The following is a 14,733-nucleotide window of genomic DNA, read 5'->3' on the forward strand; positions in this document are numbered from 1 at the left end:
AATTGTTTCACATCAATCTGCTCATTAGGGTTTTTGTTGCATCTTGCTTTCCTGGTCCTTCAATTTGTTTTCAAAATACCTGCCTCAGTAACACTGCCCATCATGTGTGAAACAGTGCCCCCCAGTGATAAAGCAGCAAAATTTTACATTTTGACAAAGTCAAATGACATTCTTAACTAATCGGTCTTGTGTATGTTGTTTCAGCATCATTTATAACCATGATTACACAACATATTTGAAGCTGTAGACTTTTCAGAATAGCAAGATCCCACAAAGCTATTATCACAGCACAGGTTAAATTCTACAGATTAAGTACTGGCCAGAACCTTAAGATTTAGAGGAAGGCATCTTGTCCAATATCCCAGAACATATAAAAATCTTTAGACCTTGTCCCAGATCTCTCTCAGATGGAGTTCAACAGATCCACTACACAATGTTGAAAAACATTCTCAGATACCAAATGATTGGGTGCTTGACACCAAGATCTCTGGGATCTCTGCACCCAGTCCATCAAACTGAAGGTGGACCCCAAAAATATAGCATAGAAACAGGCCCTTTAGCCCATAAAATTCAGAATGACCATTAACTCTTCATTTTACTCAATTCCTACATTAGCATTCCATTCTCCCTACAGCCAAGCACCTGCACTACCAACCTTCACATGGTGCGAACCTGAGCACCCAGGCAGTCACAGGGAGAACACACAAATACCACCCAACACCCAAGTTCAGCATGGGTCTCTGGGCTTGAGAGGCAGCTTTTGTACCTGGAACATACAAAATTGTTCATAATGAAATCTCATTCTTCAAAATTCTGGACAGTACAGCTTCACCTGTCTTACACGCTTGGCAAATCATCACCCTCCACCATAAATCCACAGATTCATATTTAATATCACCACCATACGTCATGAAATTTGTTAACTTAACGGCATGAAATACATGCTAGAGAAAAAACTGAGCTACATCAAAAAAAAAGTAGTTAAGTTAAAATAAGTAATGCAAAATAACAAAAAAAAATTAGGGAGGTCATGTTCGGGGGTTCAATGTCCAATTAGAAGTCAGATGGCAGAGGGGAAAACTGTTCCTGAATCACTGAGTGTGCCCCTTCACGCTTCTGTTCCTCCTTTCCGTGGGTAATAGTGTGAACAGAGCATGTCCTGGGCGGTGAAGGTCCTTAACGATGGACACCATCTTCCTAAGGCACCTGTCCTTAAAGTCTGGAGGCTGGTACCCATGATAGAGCTGACTAACTTTACAAGTTTCTGCAACTTATTTTGATCTTGTGCAGTAGCCCTCTCCCCACCCCACCACCCCCCAATAACAGATGGTGATGCAGCCAGTCAGAAGGCTCTCCACTGTACATTTGTAGAAGCTGAGTGTTTTAGTTGACAAACCAAATTTCCTCAAACTCCAAATGAAATATAGCCACTGCCTTGTCTTCTTTATAGCTGCATCAATGTGTTACTTCCAGGTTAGCTTCTCAGAAATACTGACACCCAGGAACGTAAATTGCTCATGCTCTCCACTTCTGATTCCTCAATAAGGATTAGTTTGTGTTCCCTCGTCTTACTTTTCCGGGAGTCCACAATCAGCTCTTTAGTCTTGCTGACGCTGAGCGTGAGGTTGTTGCTGCAACGCCATTCAACAGCTGGTACATTTCACTCCTGTACGCCCTTTCGTCACCATCTGAAATTCTGCCACCATCAACAAATTTATAGTTGGCATTTGAGATGTGCTTAGCCACACAGTCATGGGTGTGGAGAGAGTAGAGCAGTGGGCTAAGCACACATCCCTGGGGAGCGCCAGTGTTAACTACCAGCAAAGTGGAGATGTTATTTCCAATCTGCAGATTGTGGTCTTCCAGTTAGGAAGTTGAGGATTCAGTTGCAGAGGGTGTTAGAGGCCTATGTTCTGTAGCTTTTCGATCAGTACTGTAGGAATGATGGTGTTCAATGCTGAGATATAATCAATAAACAGGACACACAAACAAAATTAGGTCATTCAGCCCATCAACTCTGCTCCATCATTCAATCTTGGCTGATTTATCTTCTCTCAATCCTTCTCCATATAACCCTTGACACGCTTACTTATCAAGAACCTATCAATCTCCACGTTGTATACTCCTTGGCCTCCACAGCCATCTGTAGTAATGAATTCCAGATTCACTAAGCTCTGGCTAAAGAAATTCCTCATCTGTTCCAAAGAGACATCCAATTATTCTAAGCCTTTGCCCTCTGGTCCAATACTTTTCCCACTATTAGGAACACTATTAGGCCTTTCAATATTTTAAACACTGCAGATGCTGGAAATACAAACTAACACAATCAAAATGCTGGAGGATCTAAGCAGGTCAGGCAGCATCTGTGGAAATGAACAAACAGTTGAAGTTTCAGGCCAAGACCTTAATCAGGAATGAAAAGGAAGTGGGAAGATGCCAGAATAAAAAGTTGGGGGGGGGGAGGGGAGGGTAAAGAGAAAAGGAGTCAAGCTGGAAGGTGATGGGGAAGCCAGAAGGGTGGGAAAGGTAAAGTGCTGGAGAAGAAAATTTGATAGAGAGGAGAGTGGACCACGAGAGAAAGGGAAGCAAGGGGGGCCTAGCAGGAGTAATGGGCAAGCAAGAAGAGGTAAAGGCCAGAGCAGGGAATAGAAGAAAAGGGGAGGGAGAGGGATTATTTTTATTGTAAGATATCAATATTTATGCAATCAGGTTTGGAGGCCACCCAGACAGAATGCAAGGTGCTGCTCCTCCACACTGAAGATGGCCTCATCATGGCAGAAGAGGCCATGGACCGGCATTTTAGAACAGGAAGTGGAATTAAAATTAAAACATTTGGCCATTAGGAAGTTCTGCTTTTGGCAGATGAACCGGAGTGCTCGGTGAAGCGTTCCTCCAATTTACTACGGGTCTCACCAATGTAGAGGCGGCCACATCAGGAGCACCAGACACAATAGACAACCCCAGCAGATTTGCAGGTGAAGTGTTGCCTCACATGTAAGAACTGTTTGGGGCCCTGAATTAAGGTGAGGAAGGATGTGAATAGGCAGGTGTAGCACTTAGGCCACTTGCAGGGATAAGTGCTGGGAGGGTGATTAGTGGGGAGGAAGAATGGACAAGGAAAACGTGGAGGGAGCAATCCCTGCAGAGGGTGGCAAGTAAAGATGTGGTTAGTGGTAGGATCCCTTTGGAGATAGCAGAAACTGCAGAGGACAATGTGTTGGATGCAGAGGTTGATGGGGTGATAGATAAGGACAAAAGGAATTCTCATCACTGTTAAGACAGCAGGAAGATGGGGTGAACACAGATGTTTGGGAAATGGAAGAGATGTGGGGGAGGGAGGGAAACTCCATTCTTTGAAGGAACAGAAAGCCATGTCCTAGGAACAAATGTGGCAGACACAGAGGAATGAGAAAAGGGAATAGCATTTTTACAGGAGATGGGGTGGGAAGAGGTATAGTCAAGATAACTGTGGGAAACAGTAGGCTTATAATAGATGTCGGTTGACAGTTCGTCTCCAGAGATGGAGACAGATTGAGAAAGGGGAGGGAGGTGTCAGAATTGGACCAAGTGAATTTAAGGGCAGTGTAGAAGTTGTAGGCAAAGTTAATGAAGTTTTCTTGCTCAGCATGGGTGCATAAAGCAGCACCAATGCAGTTGTCAGTATAGCAGATGAAGATTTGGGGAGAATAACTGGGGAAGGCTTCAGACATGGACTGTTTTACATAGCCAAAGAGGCAGGCATAGCTGGGCTCATGCGAGTACCCATGGCTATCCCTTGAGTTTAGAGAAAGTAGGAGAAGCCAAAGGAAAAATTGAGGGCAAGGACCAGTTCCGCCAGACAGGGGAGGGTGGTGGTGGAGGGGGGGGAATTGGTTGGCTCTTTGGTCAAGAAAGCAGCAGAGTGTTTTGAGGCCTTTTTGATGGGGGGGAGAGGGGCGGCAGTGGAAGCGTATAAGGAAAGTGAGGTGGTCAGGACCAGGGAATTGAAGGTTTGAGATCAAGGGCATGAGAAGTGCATCACATGAAGGTGGGAAGGGACTGACCAAGGGGGATAGATTGGAATCAAGGCACAAGAACACGAGTTCAGTGGGGCAAAAGCAGGTAGACAATAGGCCTACCCAGTCAGTCTGGTTTGTGGATCTTGGGTAGGAGGCAGAAGCAAGCAGTGCAGTACAAGGGAACTATGAATTTGGTAGCAGTGGATGGAAGTTCTTCAGAGTTGATGAGGTCAGTGATGGCATTGGGAGAGTTTTCAGATGGTCTGGAGTGGGGTCCTCTTCAAGGAGTATGTATGAGGTGTCTCAGAGTTGCTGCCTGGCCTCAGCAAGTTAGAGGTCAGTGTGCCTCGTGACATCAGCAACCCATTTGTCTACGGGAATGGTGGCAAGGTTGTGATCGGTGTGGAGTGGTGGGCAGTGCGTTCAGAAGGGGTGTGGAATTCTTGACAAAAAAGAGGACTCGGAGATGGAGGTGACAGGAGAGCTCATCGTTGTGGACGCAGATCTCACTGAGGTGTGGGCAGAGGAAGACAAATTTGAGGCCCTTGTTGAGGACAGAGGGGAAGGTCAAAGGGAATGGTGAAGACAGCAAGGATGAGAGATAGGATCTTGGGGAAGGGAGGGGGGGAAGGTGGGGTGGTGGGAAGTTGGAGGGTCCAAGGACCAAGAGGTTGTTGTGAGGACTCCGAGGTTGGAGAAAGGGGAGCTGATAGGTTTCAATGAGATATTCCCCCAACCCCCATTTTTCTGAACTCCAGCAAGTACAGGCCTGAGCCATCAAATGTACCTTATACATTAACTTTTTCATTCTTGTAAAACTCCTCTGGACTCTCCAATGCCAGCATATCCTTTCTCAGATACGGAGACCAAAACTGCTCACAATACTCCAAGTGCGATCTGACCAATGCCTTACAAAGCCTCAGTATTAGATCCTTGCTTTTATATTCTAGTTCTCTCAAAATGAATGCTAACATTGCATGTCTACCTTACTACCAACTCAACCTGCAATTTTAAGGGAATCCTTCACCAGGACTTCCAAGTCACAGGGCGCCTAGGTAGCATAGTAGTTTGTGTGATGCTATTATAGCTCAGGGTGGATTTCAGAGTTCGATTCCCATGCCATCTGCAAGAAGTTTGTATGTCTTTCCCCCAGTCCAAATACTTACTGGTTAGCAGACTAATTAGTCACTGTAAATTGCTCTGTGATCAGGCTAGTGTTAATTAGATGAATTGCTGGGAGTTGCAGATTGCTGAGCCAGAACAGCCTGTTCCACACTGTCCCTCCAAATAAAGTCCCTAATTTCTGAATTCCCTCCCCATTTAGAAAACAATCTACAAAAATGCATGGTCATTATCTTCCCTGCACTGTCTTCCATCTGGCACTTATTTGCTGATTCTCCTAATCTGTCCAAGTCTTTCCACAAACTCGCTGATTTATCAATGCTATCTGCACTACCCATCTCTGTGTCATCCATAAACCTGGCCACAAAACCATCAATTCCGTCATCTGAATCATTAACATAGAACGTGAACGGTAGCAGATCCAAAACCGACCCATACGGAACACCACTGGTCACTGTCAGCCGATCAGAAAAGGCTCCCTTTATTCCCATTCTTTGCCTTCTGCCAGTCAACCAATCTTGTTTAGTAGCCTGTGTGACACCTTGCCAAAGGCCTTCTGAAAACCCAGCTTAAAACATCTGACTCTTCTTTGTCTATCTTGACTTATTTCCTCAAAGAACTCCAACAGATTCATCAGGCAAGATATCCCCTTAAGGAAACCATATATACAATCTGGAAAACAAAACACTTTTGGTACACTGATATTACTGGTTAGTTTACCTTCATATTTCATCTTTTCTCTCCTTATGACTTTTTTTGTTGCCTTCTGTTGGTTTATAAAAGCTTCCCAATTCTTTAGCTTCCCCACCAATTTTATGCCCTGTTTTGCTTTAATGCTCTGACTTCCCTTGCATCTTTTCTTTAGAATGTTCCTTCTCTGGGATACACTGATCTTGTGTCATCCAAATTACCATCAGAAACTTAACCATTACAACTCTATTGTCATTCCTGCTAGTGTCCCTTTCTAATCAATGTCAGCCAGCTCCTCTCCCATACCTCTGTAATTGCCTTTAGTCCAGGTGTAATGCCAATACATCTGATATTAGCTTCTCCCACTCAAACTACAGGGTGAATTCTATCATTATGTTTACTGCCTCCCAAGGATTCTTTACCTTAAGCTTCCGAATCAAATCTGATTTACTACACAACAGTTCAGAATTGCCTCTCACCTAATGGGCTCAACCACAAGCTGCTTTAAAAAGCTATTTCATCGACAATCTATAAATTTCCTTTTGGAATTGAGCACTAACTTGACTTTCCCTACCTGCATATTGAAATCCCCACGTCTATTGTGTCATTGCCCTTTTCACATAACTTCTCTATATCTCATTGTAATTTGTACCCCACATCCTGGCTACTGTTTGCAGACCTGTGTAACTCCATTCAGGGTCTTTTGACCCTTGCTGTTTCTTAGCTCAACCCACAATAATTCTACATCTTCTGATCCTATGTCATTTCATTCTAATCCTTTGTCATTTCATTCTAAGAATTTGATTTTTACCAACAGAGCCATCTCACCCCTTCTGCCCACCTGCCTGTCCTTTTGATACACATCCTTCAATGTTAAGCACTCAGCTCTAGATCTTCTTTCAACTGTGGCCCACATCATCAAGTTTGACTACCTTAATTTGTACAATGTATGCATTCAAATAATGCTCTTAACCCTGTATTCACCAGACTTTTCAGTTTTGTCTCCATGATGCCGGAGGTTAAATTGTTATCCCTTTCTAAACTTTGACATTCTTTATTCTGGAGACTCCAGTAACTCTACTCCTTTTACTTTATTCATTTTCTCAAGTTGTTGAATCCACCCCAGAATCAATTTGGTATCTTTGTTGCAGTTCCTCTACCACACAAGCTTTAGCTTATCTTAAAGCACTTTAGAACCACTACAAATGTTGCTGAAGTGAGGATATTTTAAATAACTTCAAATCCTTGGAACACAACAATACATTCTTCTCTCCATTCAAATGAAGAAGCACAAGATTAAATTTCATTTCAGTGGTGCCATCTTGTGGGGAAGATTGAACCGTTTAAAACATTTGAAATTGGAAAAAGAATACTAAACAAAATACATAGTATTCAAATTCGTTTGAAAGTAAGATCAAAGGTTAGAATAAAGACTTTTGCATTTGGAAATTATCACCTGAAATTAGAACCCTAATAAAAAGCTCGAATAAGGACTGCTGGCTGGCGTGCACCACCCATGCCCAGTCAAAACCCTCCAATTTCAAACAGAACCACAATTCAAAGGGTACATACAAGAACTTACACCTCCACATTCAATAGACTTTATTATCAAGGTTTTGAAATGATAGCAATATGGCACTTTGCGGCAGCTTGGGAATGAAGACCTATACAATTTAGAACATTCAAGGTTATAAAAAAAAACTGATAAGGGTTTCCTGCTTAGATGAGAAACCTAGAAGTAGTATTTCCTCTCACACAGACCCCACCCAATTACAATTTTTTTCCTTAAGCATTTTCTGTTTACTTCAAATATTCCATGAGGTAGAAGGTAGTTTCACATCCTGAGCAATCATGGTTAAAACACGTCTTTATTGGATTGAGTACATTAAAATTAGACCCCTAACTTTGGCTGATCCGCAATGGAAACCATTTCTAATCAAATTTCTTTATAAAATTCACTATAAAGCTATCTTCCCAAAATTTTTCTGGAAGGCTCAACTTGTTCAGGTTTGAGCTAATTGTTAATAACCCAAATTCTCCAACTTTCATTTACTTAATCTACAAGATTGCAAACTTGCAAGACGTTATAAAAATATTGGTGAAATACATAAACATTTATAAGAGAATGGGAGAAAAAAAAAACAAATTTTGAAACATCAACTTTATTAATGTCACTAGCGTACCTCTGAACCTCCCTTGACTATATAAAAAAAACCCAAAAGCTACCTCTGAACTTTTTAGCCTGACTGGAAATAATTTGTGAACTCACTTATTAAAATGAATTCATTAGAGACACTATATAAATGAAAATGAGTTATTACATTCAACCAGGGTATCAGACCAAAATGATAAATTTGATGCAAGCCAGAAAATTCAGGTTAGATTTTAAGCAGCATTCCAATATAAAGCTAGGGGCTAGAGATTTAGGGATGAATTCCAAAACTTGTAGACTTCGGTACTTGAAAACAGTTATCAATACCACAAAAACACGAGGCAGTATCCGAGAAGAGTAGAGATCCTAAAGGATCAGACTAGAACAGGCCAGGTTATTGCAGCCATGGTGGAAAGGCCTTGCTTGAAAATAATGTTAGATTTTAAAATTGAGATGGGTAGTAATGTGAGCCAGTTACTCAATGGAAGATTAGGCAGTACGAGAGGCTTGCAAAAATACACTTAAAAATAAATATAAGGCACTACATTGTGAAAGTAGCTCTCAAATTACTTCTGTGTTAGCAAAGTATCAGTACTCCTACTCAGCAAGACAACTTAAGCTAAAAGAAAAACTACAGGAGCTTACTTGTCCCAGAAATCTTAACAGCAGGAATTTCACAGACCACTGAAGTTTTAATAGCATCACTAGTTCAAGAAATACCATGCATCAGCAACATGTAAAACTTCTGATCCATTTAGCATTTCATCCACTCAAGGATGTTTTTTGAACTCATGCTAAGTTCAAAGCTTGCAGCTGAAAAGAGGCCTGGTATTGCGTGTTGCACAAGGGAAGGGAGGAACGTATAACAGTGTATGCAGCAGACTAATGCCAGAATTTCCCAGAATGAAACATCCTGCCAAATCTGCAACACAACGCACTGGTTGAAATACTTTTTTAAACTTAGATTCAAAAGCAAACAAATGAGACCCAGGAAGCCAATTTAGAGTTGGTTTAGTATAATATATTTCAGCTTTAAAGAGACATAGAAATCAGCTTTCCACAGTTTTCCTATAAAAGACCCCATTTTCCAAAGCATTATGCACAAAACATTTTAATTAGAATACAATTGTATCGTGAAAGTAAGGTGATCCTGCAACATCCCAATATAAAATGGAGTCACAATGACCAAAAGTAGATGTTAACTGCTGGGATAAGTCCATCAAGGAACAATATGGACTAATAATGTCAAAAACCATCAATGAACTATTAGTGCTTGATAGGGAGAAGAGGTGCAATGATAAAGGCCAATATGTAATCAACTCTTAATTTCACTTGCAACATCTACAACATTGGAAATGTGTCCATGCTTTTTGTATAATCATACAACTAACTCATCATTAAATCCACATTGGTTATAACCACTATGCAAAAAGGTGAAAATACTGTCTGTTCAAGCAATGCACATGGCAAATTTCAGGAACAGTATGTGCAAACGGTCTTCTGGAGATCTTTTTAAATTGAAGATATAAAAACGGGTGAAGCCTCTTCAGATATGTTAATTTCTTTTGAAATTGGAAATGCTGGCACTTTCCAATTAGGCAACAGTTCTTCATACCTGAAAATATATAGAATACAACAAGTCATGAAATCAAATCATACAAAAACTCTCATAATTGTTGCAAATGTACAATTGTATAAAAGGATAATGTTATACGATTTGTAAATACTAAAAGCAATAAATTCGTCTGGAATTTACCATCCTGAAACAGGTGTGAAAACAAGCTACTTTAAAACAGGTCTTTGGCATCTAGTACATTAGAATTTTCCAAAAATATTAAACTTGCATGCACTGCCCAATAAAAGCAGCATTAAATTTCAGTCTATGATAGCAACAGAATACTTACAACAATAATTATGAATTCAAGAAAAATGGGTTTGACAAAATAATTGAGGGATACAAGTGATATTTATGCAGAGCTTTTGAATTTGGAGATTGAGCAGGTGGATTGCAATGGCTTCTTATGTACATTCCCATCCAAAGACTGATCAGTAAAGCTTAGTTATTCATCCAATGAATACATTGCCTTTGAGCAGGATAGTAAATTTAAAGCTATGGAAAATCAGTTTCAGGATACTAACCAGATAAACACACGTTTTACAGCAAATTAACACAAAATTTTCACAAAATTGGGACATCAAGTTACTAAAACAGTCCTGTCTCATCAGATACCATTAAGTCAAACATCATAATCAGCAAACAACTGAGAATTAAAACTGCTAAATTGTACAGCATTAAGTGAAAATATAAATTCAAAAACAATGGAAATACACTAAATAAAATTTATACTGCTAATCTTAAAGGTACAATTGGCTAGTATATCAATATTGTTAACTAATGAAAGCTAATGCTAAATGAAACAATGGTAAGCTTGTGTAATAATGAATTACAGATCATACCTGGCTCAGACCTGCTGCATAGCAGAAGTTTAAAGCAGCAGACATTGGGATTTCTTCTTTTTTGACTTTTCCACTGGCGCTTTCCTATTGATCTGTCTGACCAGGTCATAAAAGATCTACAGAAACAGAATGTTTTAGTTAGAGAGAGTGCACGACACACACACACACATTCATTAAAGTGGGACAGCTAGTAGAGGCACTCACATAGCACTCCAGAGCTTAAGCTCAACTTTAGGTGCTATCTATACAAAGTTTACAGTTTCCTTCTGTAACCATGTGGGTTTTGCAAAGGGGCTTCAGTCTCCTCCTTAATCCCACTGAAGTATGTGTCGGTAGGGACTGGCCACTGTAAATAAATTGCATCCATTGTGTACTGCAGGGGTCCCCAACCTTTTTCGCACCCAGACCTGTTTAATATTGACAATATTCTTGCGGACCAGCCAACCGGGGGGGGGGGGGGTTGTTCCATTACAGTTAAATTCACCTCGACATGTCTTTTACAGTTAGGGTTGCCCACTTTCTCACTCCCAAATAAGAGATAAAAATAGCAGTCAAATACAGGACAGTGTTTACCCCGAGAAAGACTACCATGACCATGAAGCCTTGCACAGGCACCTGTGCATGCATGCGTGACGTACGCATATGTGCCAATTTTTTTCCCCACAAATCGGTTTTGACTTAATCTTCCCAACTACAATGTACATACATTATTTCTACTTTTTATAGGTTGTGTATTTATCATATCATTCCTGCTTTTACTAATGTTAGTGTTACTTTAGGTTTTTGTGTTATTTGGTATGATTTGGTAGGTTATTTTTTGGGTCTGGGAACGCTCAAAAATTTTTCCCAAATAAATTAATGGTAATTGCTTATGCGCTTTATGCCATTTCGGCACGAAAGGTTTCACAGGAACGCTCTACCTTAGTGGGGGAAATACGGGACAAGGGCAGTCCCATATGGGACAAACCAATTTAGCCCAATATACGGGACAGTTGGCAACCCTATGTTCAAGTTCAACAGTGCGTGACAGGGAATGAGGAAAGGTGCAGCTCACTCGTATTGTTTACTTGTGGCCCGGTAGCATATGCTTTGCAGCCCGGTGGTTGGGGACCGCTGGTGTAGTGGGTGGCAGAATTTAGAGAATGGCGAGAATGTGGGGGGGAGGGGGAGAAAATCGATTAATGTAAATTGGAGCTTGATGGTTGGCATGGACTCAGTGGGCTGAAGGGCCAGCTTCCCTACTGTACCTCTATGGCAATACACAATGGTGGGTAATTTGAGAAGTGATTTGAGAGTGTTGCATCCTTCATCGTTATACAGACAAAATGAATCAAATTAATTTATAGTAATTTAGTGAAATAATACCTTATGTTAAAAGTTACAAAGATTGTCAAAGTTAAGGCAAGTCAGAATCCTTCATAAGTTGCACCTTGCTCTAATGAGGGTGAATCTAGAGAACAGTGTTCATACAAATGAGAAACTGACAGGCATTAAAAGCAGTCACTGCTGTTATACTGCAAGGAAAAAAATCCCTGAAATCCATGGGGGGTGGGGGGGGTGAGAAACAGAGATTGAAGCATAATCATAATACCAAGAGGAATGGGAGAGGCTAGTTAAAACAAATTTTAAGTCATAACTGGATAAATGAACAGTGTTCTTGCTGTGGCTCAAAGAGCCTCTATACACCAAATTATCTTAATGAATAAACGGTGGAACATAGCATCAAGAAACAAACAAGGAGGCAAATACTCAAGTCAATCTTGTCCAAGAATGGAAACTGCATGCCAAAAAGCATCAGAAGCCCTTCTCAATAACATCCATTTTATATTATACGTTCCCTTGCCAGGAGGAGAACAGCTGGACAGGTAGATCTCAAGTACATATGTGCATGGGCAAAAATAATTATACAAAATATATGTGCCTAGAATGCACTACTTTGGGCGGCAGTGGAGGGAAATACGATAGAAGCATTCAGGAAGTTCTCAGATTGTCATGTGACTAGAAGGAATAGATACTGTAGGCAGGAGGAATTAGTTTAGTTGGGCATTTTATTGCCAATTTAATTAGGTCAGCTCAACATTGTGGGCCAGAGGACCTGTTTCTGTACTAGTCAATAATATAATCCACAAGTTACTCTAAAATAGAGAATGTGGGTCTTAGAGAACGGACATTTGCACAAACCTCATTAACATTGATCTTCGACTTTGCAGAGGACTCTAAAAAGGCACAGTTGTTCCATTGTCTTGCTAGGTTCTGGCCCTGTTCTTTGCCCACTACTCGCTCATCTTCCAAGTCGCACTTATTGCCAACCAGAATCATGGGAACCTGAGTGAAGACAAATAACAATGTTAGAGTTTTAGTTTAAAAATTCCCTGTCAAACTTTAATATCATGGATTCTGGTTAATTGGGCCATTGGTTAATCTGGGCAGCCGCTTATTTGGGAGAACTCTTAAAGAGCAACAACTAATCAAGAAAATTGCTGGGATTCTTTTTGTTTATTTGGGACACTATGCTGCTTAAGTGGGGGAGGAGACTTGTCAAACAGGTTCTAACTAGCGGCAGTTGTGCACGCTTGTGTGGCTGTTAGACTCTACAGTTGGCCTTCCTTATCCGTGAGTTCTGCACGTGCAAATTCAACCAACCGCGAATCGAGAAAACCCGGAAGTGCTCTTCCAGCACTTGCTGTTCGAGCATGTACAGACTTTTTTTTCTTGTCATTATTCCCTAAACAATGCAGTATAACAACTATTTTACATAGCATTTATACTGTATTAGGTATTATAAGCAATCTAGAGATGATTTAAAGTATACGGGAGGATGTGCGTAGGTTATCGTAGATCGGAATCGAAAGAAAACCGGAAGTTCTCTTACTAAGTAAGTCGGAACAGGCACATACGGTATTAATTAGCGTCAGTTAGTCAAACGTTTGTCTTAGGATGTAATATATATTTTACCTTTCTATGCATATAAAATACTTAAGAAACATATGTTTCAGTGCTGGGTTTGGGAACGGAAGTTCCCGAGTTCGATCCAGTGACAGATCGTTCCTGAGCTTGATCCAGTGACAGACCACTCCCGAGCGTGCTCTCCATCCCTGTCAGGTTGATGTGGAGGATCAAAAACCCAAAACCCCAAAACCCAATAATTAAACCACTGTGCTGCTTAGTAATAATTGTAGCTTTAATCGGGCAGGGCCTTTCTCATTTTATCCTTTAAAATTGTTCCGATCGTTGACTGACTGTAGCCTAACACTTTTCCAATGACCGATGGCATTTCACCTCTTTCTGATCACTTTATTTTACATCATGATTGCGATTATTTTCGTGAACAGAAACACTGCAGATTCAGAGCTCCGCCGCCGGGTCCTAATGCCCACCGCACTAAGACAGGTTAAATAAGGTCCAGGGTTCCGCTGGGTCCTAAGGTCCACTGCATTTAGACAGGGAATAAGGGACTTGAGCATCTGCGTTTTTTGGTATTCATGAGGGGTCCCGGAACCAATCCCTCGCGGATAAGGAGGGCCGACTGTACACTGTGCTTCGAGCAAAGTTTTAAAATAGCCTCAATTGCATGCGTTTGTGTTCAAAAAGTGATTTTTGTCACTGATAGTTGGTGAGAAATGAGCAGTAGACCAATTCAGAACTGTTTTGCTCACTGCTGTTTCAAGCATTTAAGCTTGGAGATGCTAGGAACAACCAGGAGTGAAAATGAAACCATTTCACTACTTCAAGTTAGGAACTAAGAATTTGAAAGTATCAACAACCTTGAATGTTACAATGAAAATTATACTTTAAGGATGCAACCATTGTATGAAGGAAGTCCATATCTGCTCTAGGTATCTACACTGATTTTGTTCATTGGGTGCACTTGATGAATTTCATTGGGTGCACTGGATGAATTTCTCCATCAATATTAGGAACTAATATTTTTATAGTACTATTGGTAGTGTTCTAAATCGTTCTGTAATTCATTTAAATGCATAATTTTGTTACTCAGTTTGTCTTTTTTTATACCTTAACTACACGTTTGTATTTCCATGAAACTTCAGCTAATTGGAGCAGCCCAAAATGTACCGGTCCCGATATGGCCCAGTCAACTAGAATTCCTTGTATTCCTATTTTATTTGAAATTATTTCATTACCTATTCGTACAGTACAAAGGACGACAAATTCTTTCTCTTGTTGATTAAGACGACAAATGTTTCCCTTATGGATTAAAATAATCCCACCCATCAACACTTTTACTGATAGAAATATTAAGTGTCAGAGACCTAAAGCTGTACTGGAGCCCAAAGTGATCAGATTCACCTCAGA

At 40.6% G+C, this 14,733-nt stretch overlaps 1 protein-coding gene across 2 annotated transcripts in view; it reads right to left on the minus strand.

Moving 5' to 3' along the window:
* Positions 1 to 7,449: 7,449 nt before the first annotated feature.
* The window catches only part of rap1aa (RAP1A, member of RAS oncogene family a), a 117,639-nt gene continuing 110,355 nt past the window's right edge, over positions 7,450 to 14,733 (minus strand). Inside the window, exons 6-8 of one of the 2 annotated variants that reach the window (XM_063065403.1) lie at positions 12,601 to 12,744; positions 10,420 to 10,535; positions 7,450 to 9,577 (exon numbers count right to left, since the gene is read on the minus strand). In XM_063065403.1, coding sequence (XP_062921473.1) covers positions 10,449 to 10,535; positions 12,601 to 12,744 — 231 coding nt within the window. In that variant the 3' untranslated portion in view covers positions 7,450 to 9,577; positions 10,420 to 10,448. The remainder of the gene's footprint in view (positions 9,578 to 10,419; positions 10,536 to 12,600; positions 12,745 to 14,733) is intronic. The other variant, XM_063065402.1, reaches the window with a different exon arrangement.

The sequence above is a fragment of the Mobula hypostoma genome, chromosome 13 (assembly GCF_963921235.1).
Source record: "Mobula hypostoma chromosome 13, sMobHyp1.1, whole genome shotgun sequence".
In the NCBI taxonomy this organism is placed as follows: Eukaryota; Metazoa; Chordata; class Chondrichthyes; order Myliobatiformes; family Myliobatidae; genus Mobula; species Mobula hypostoma.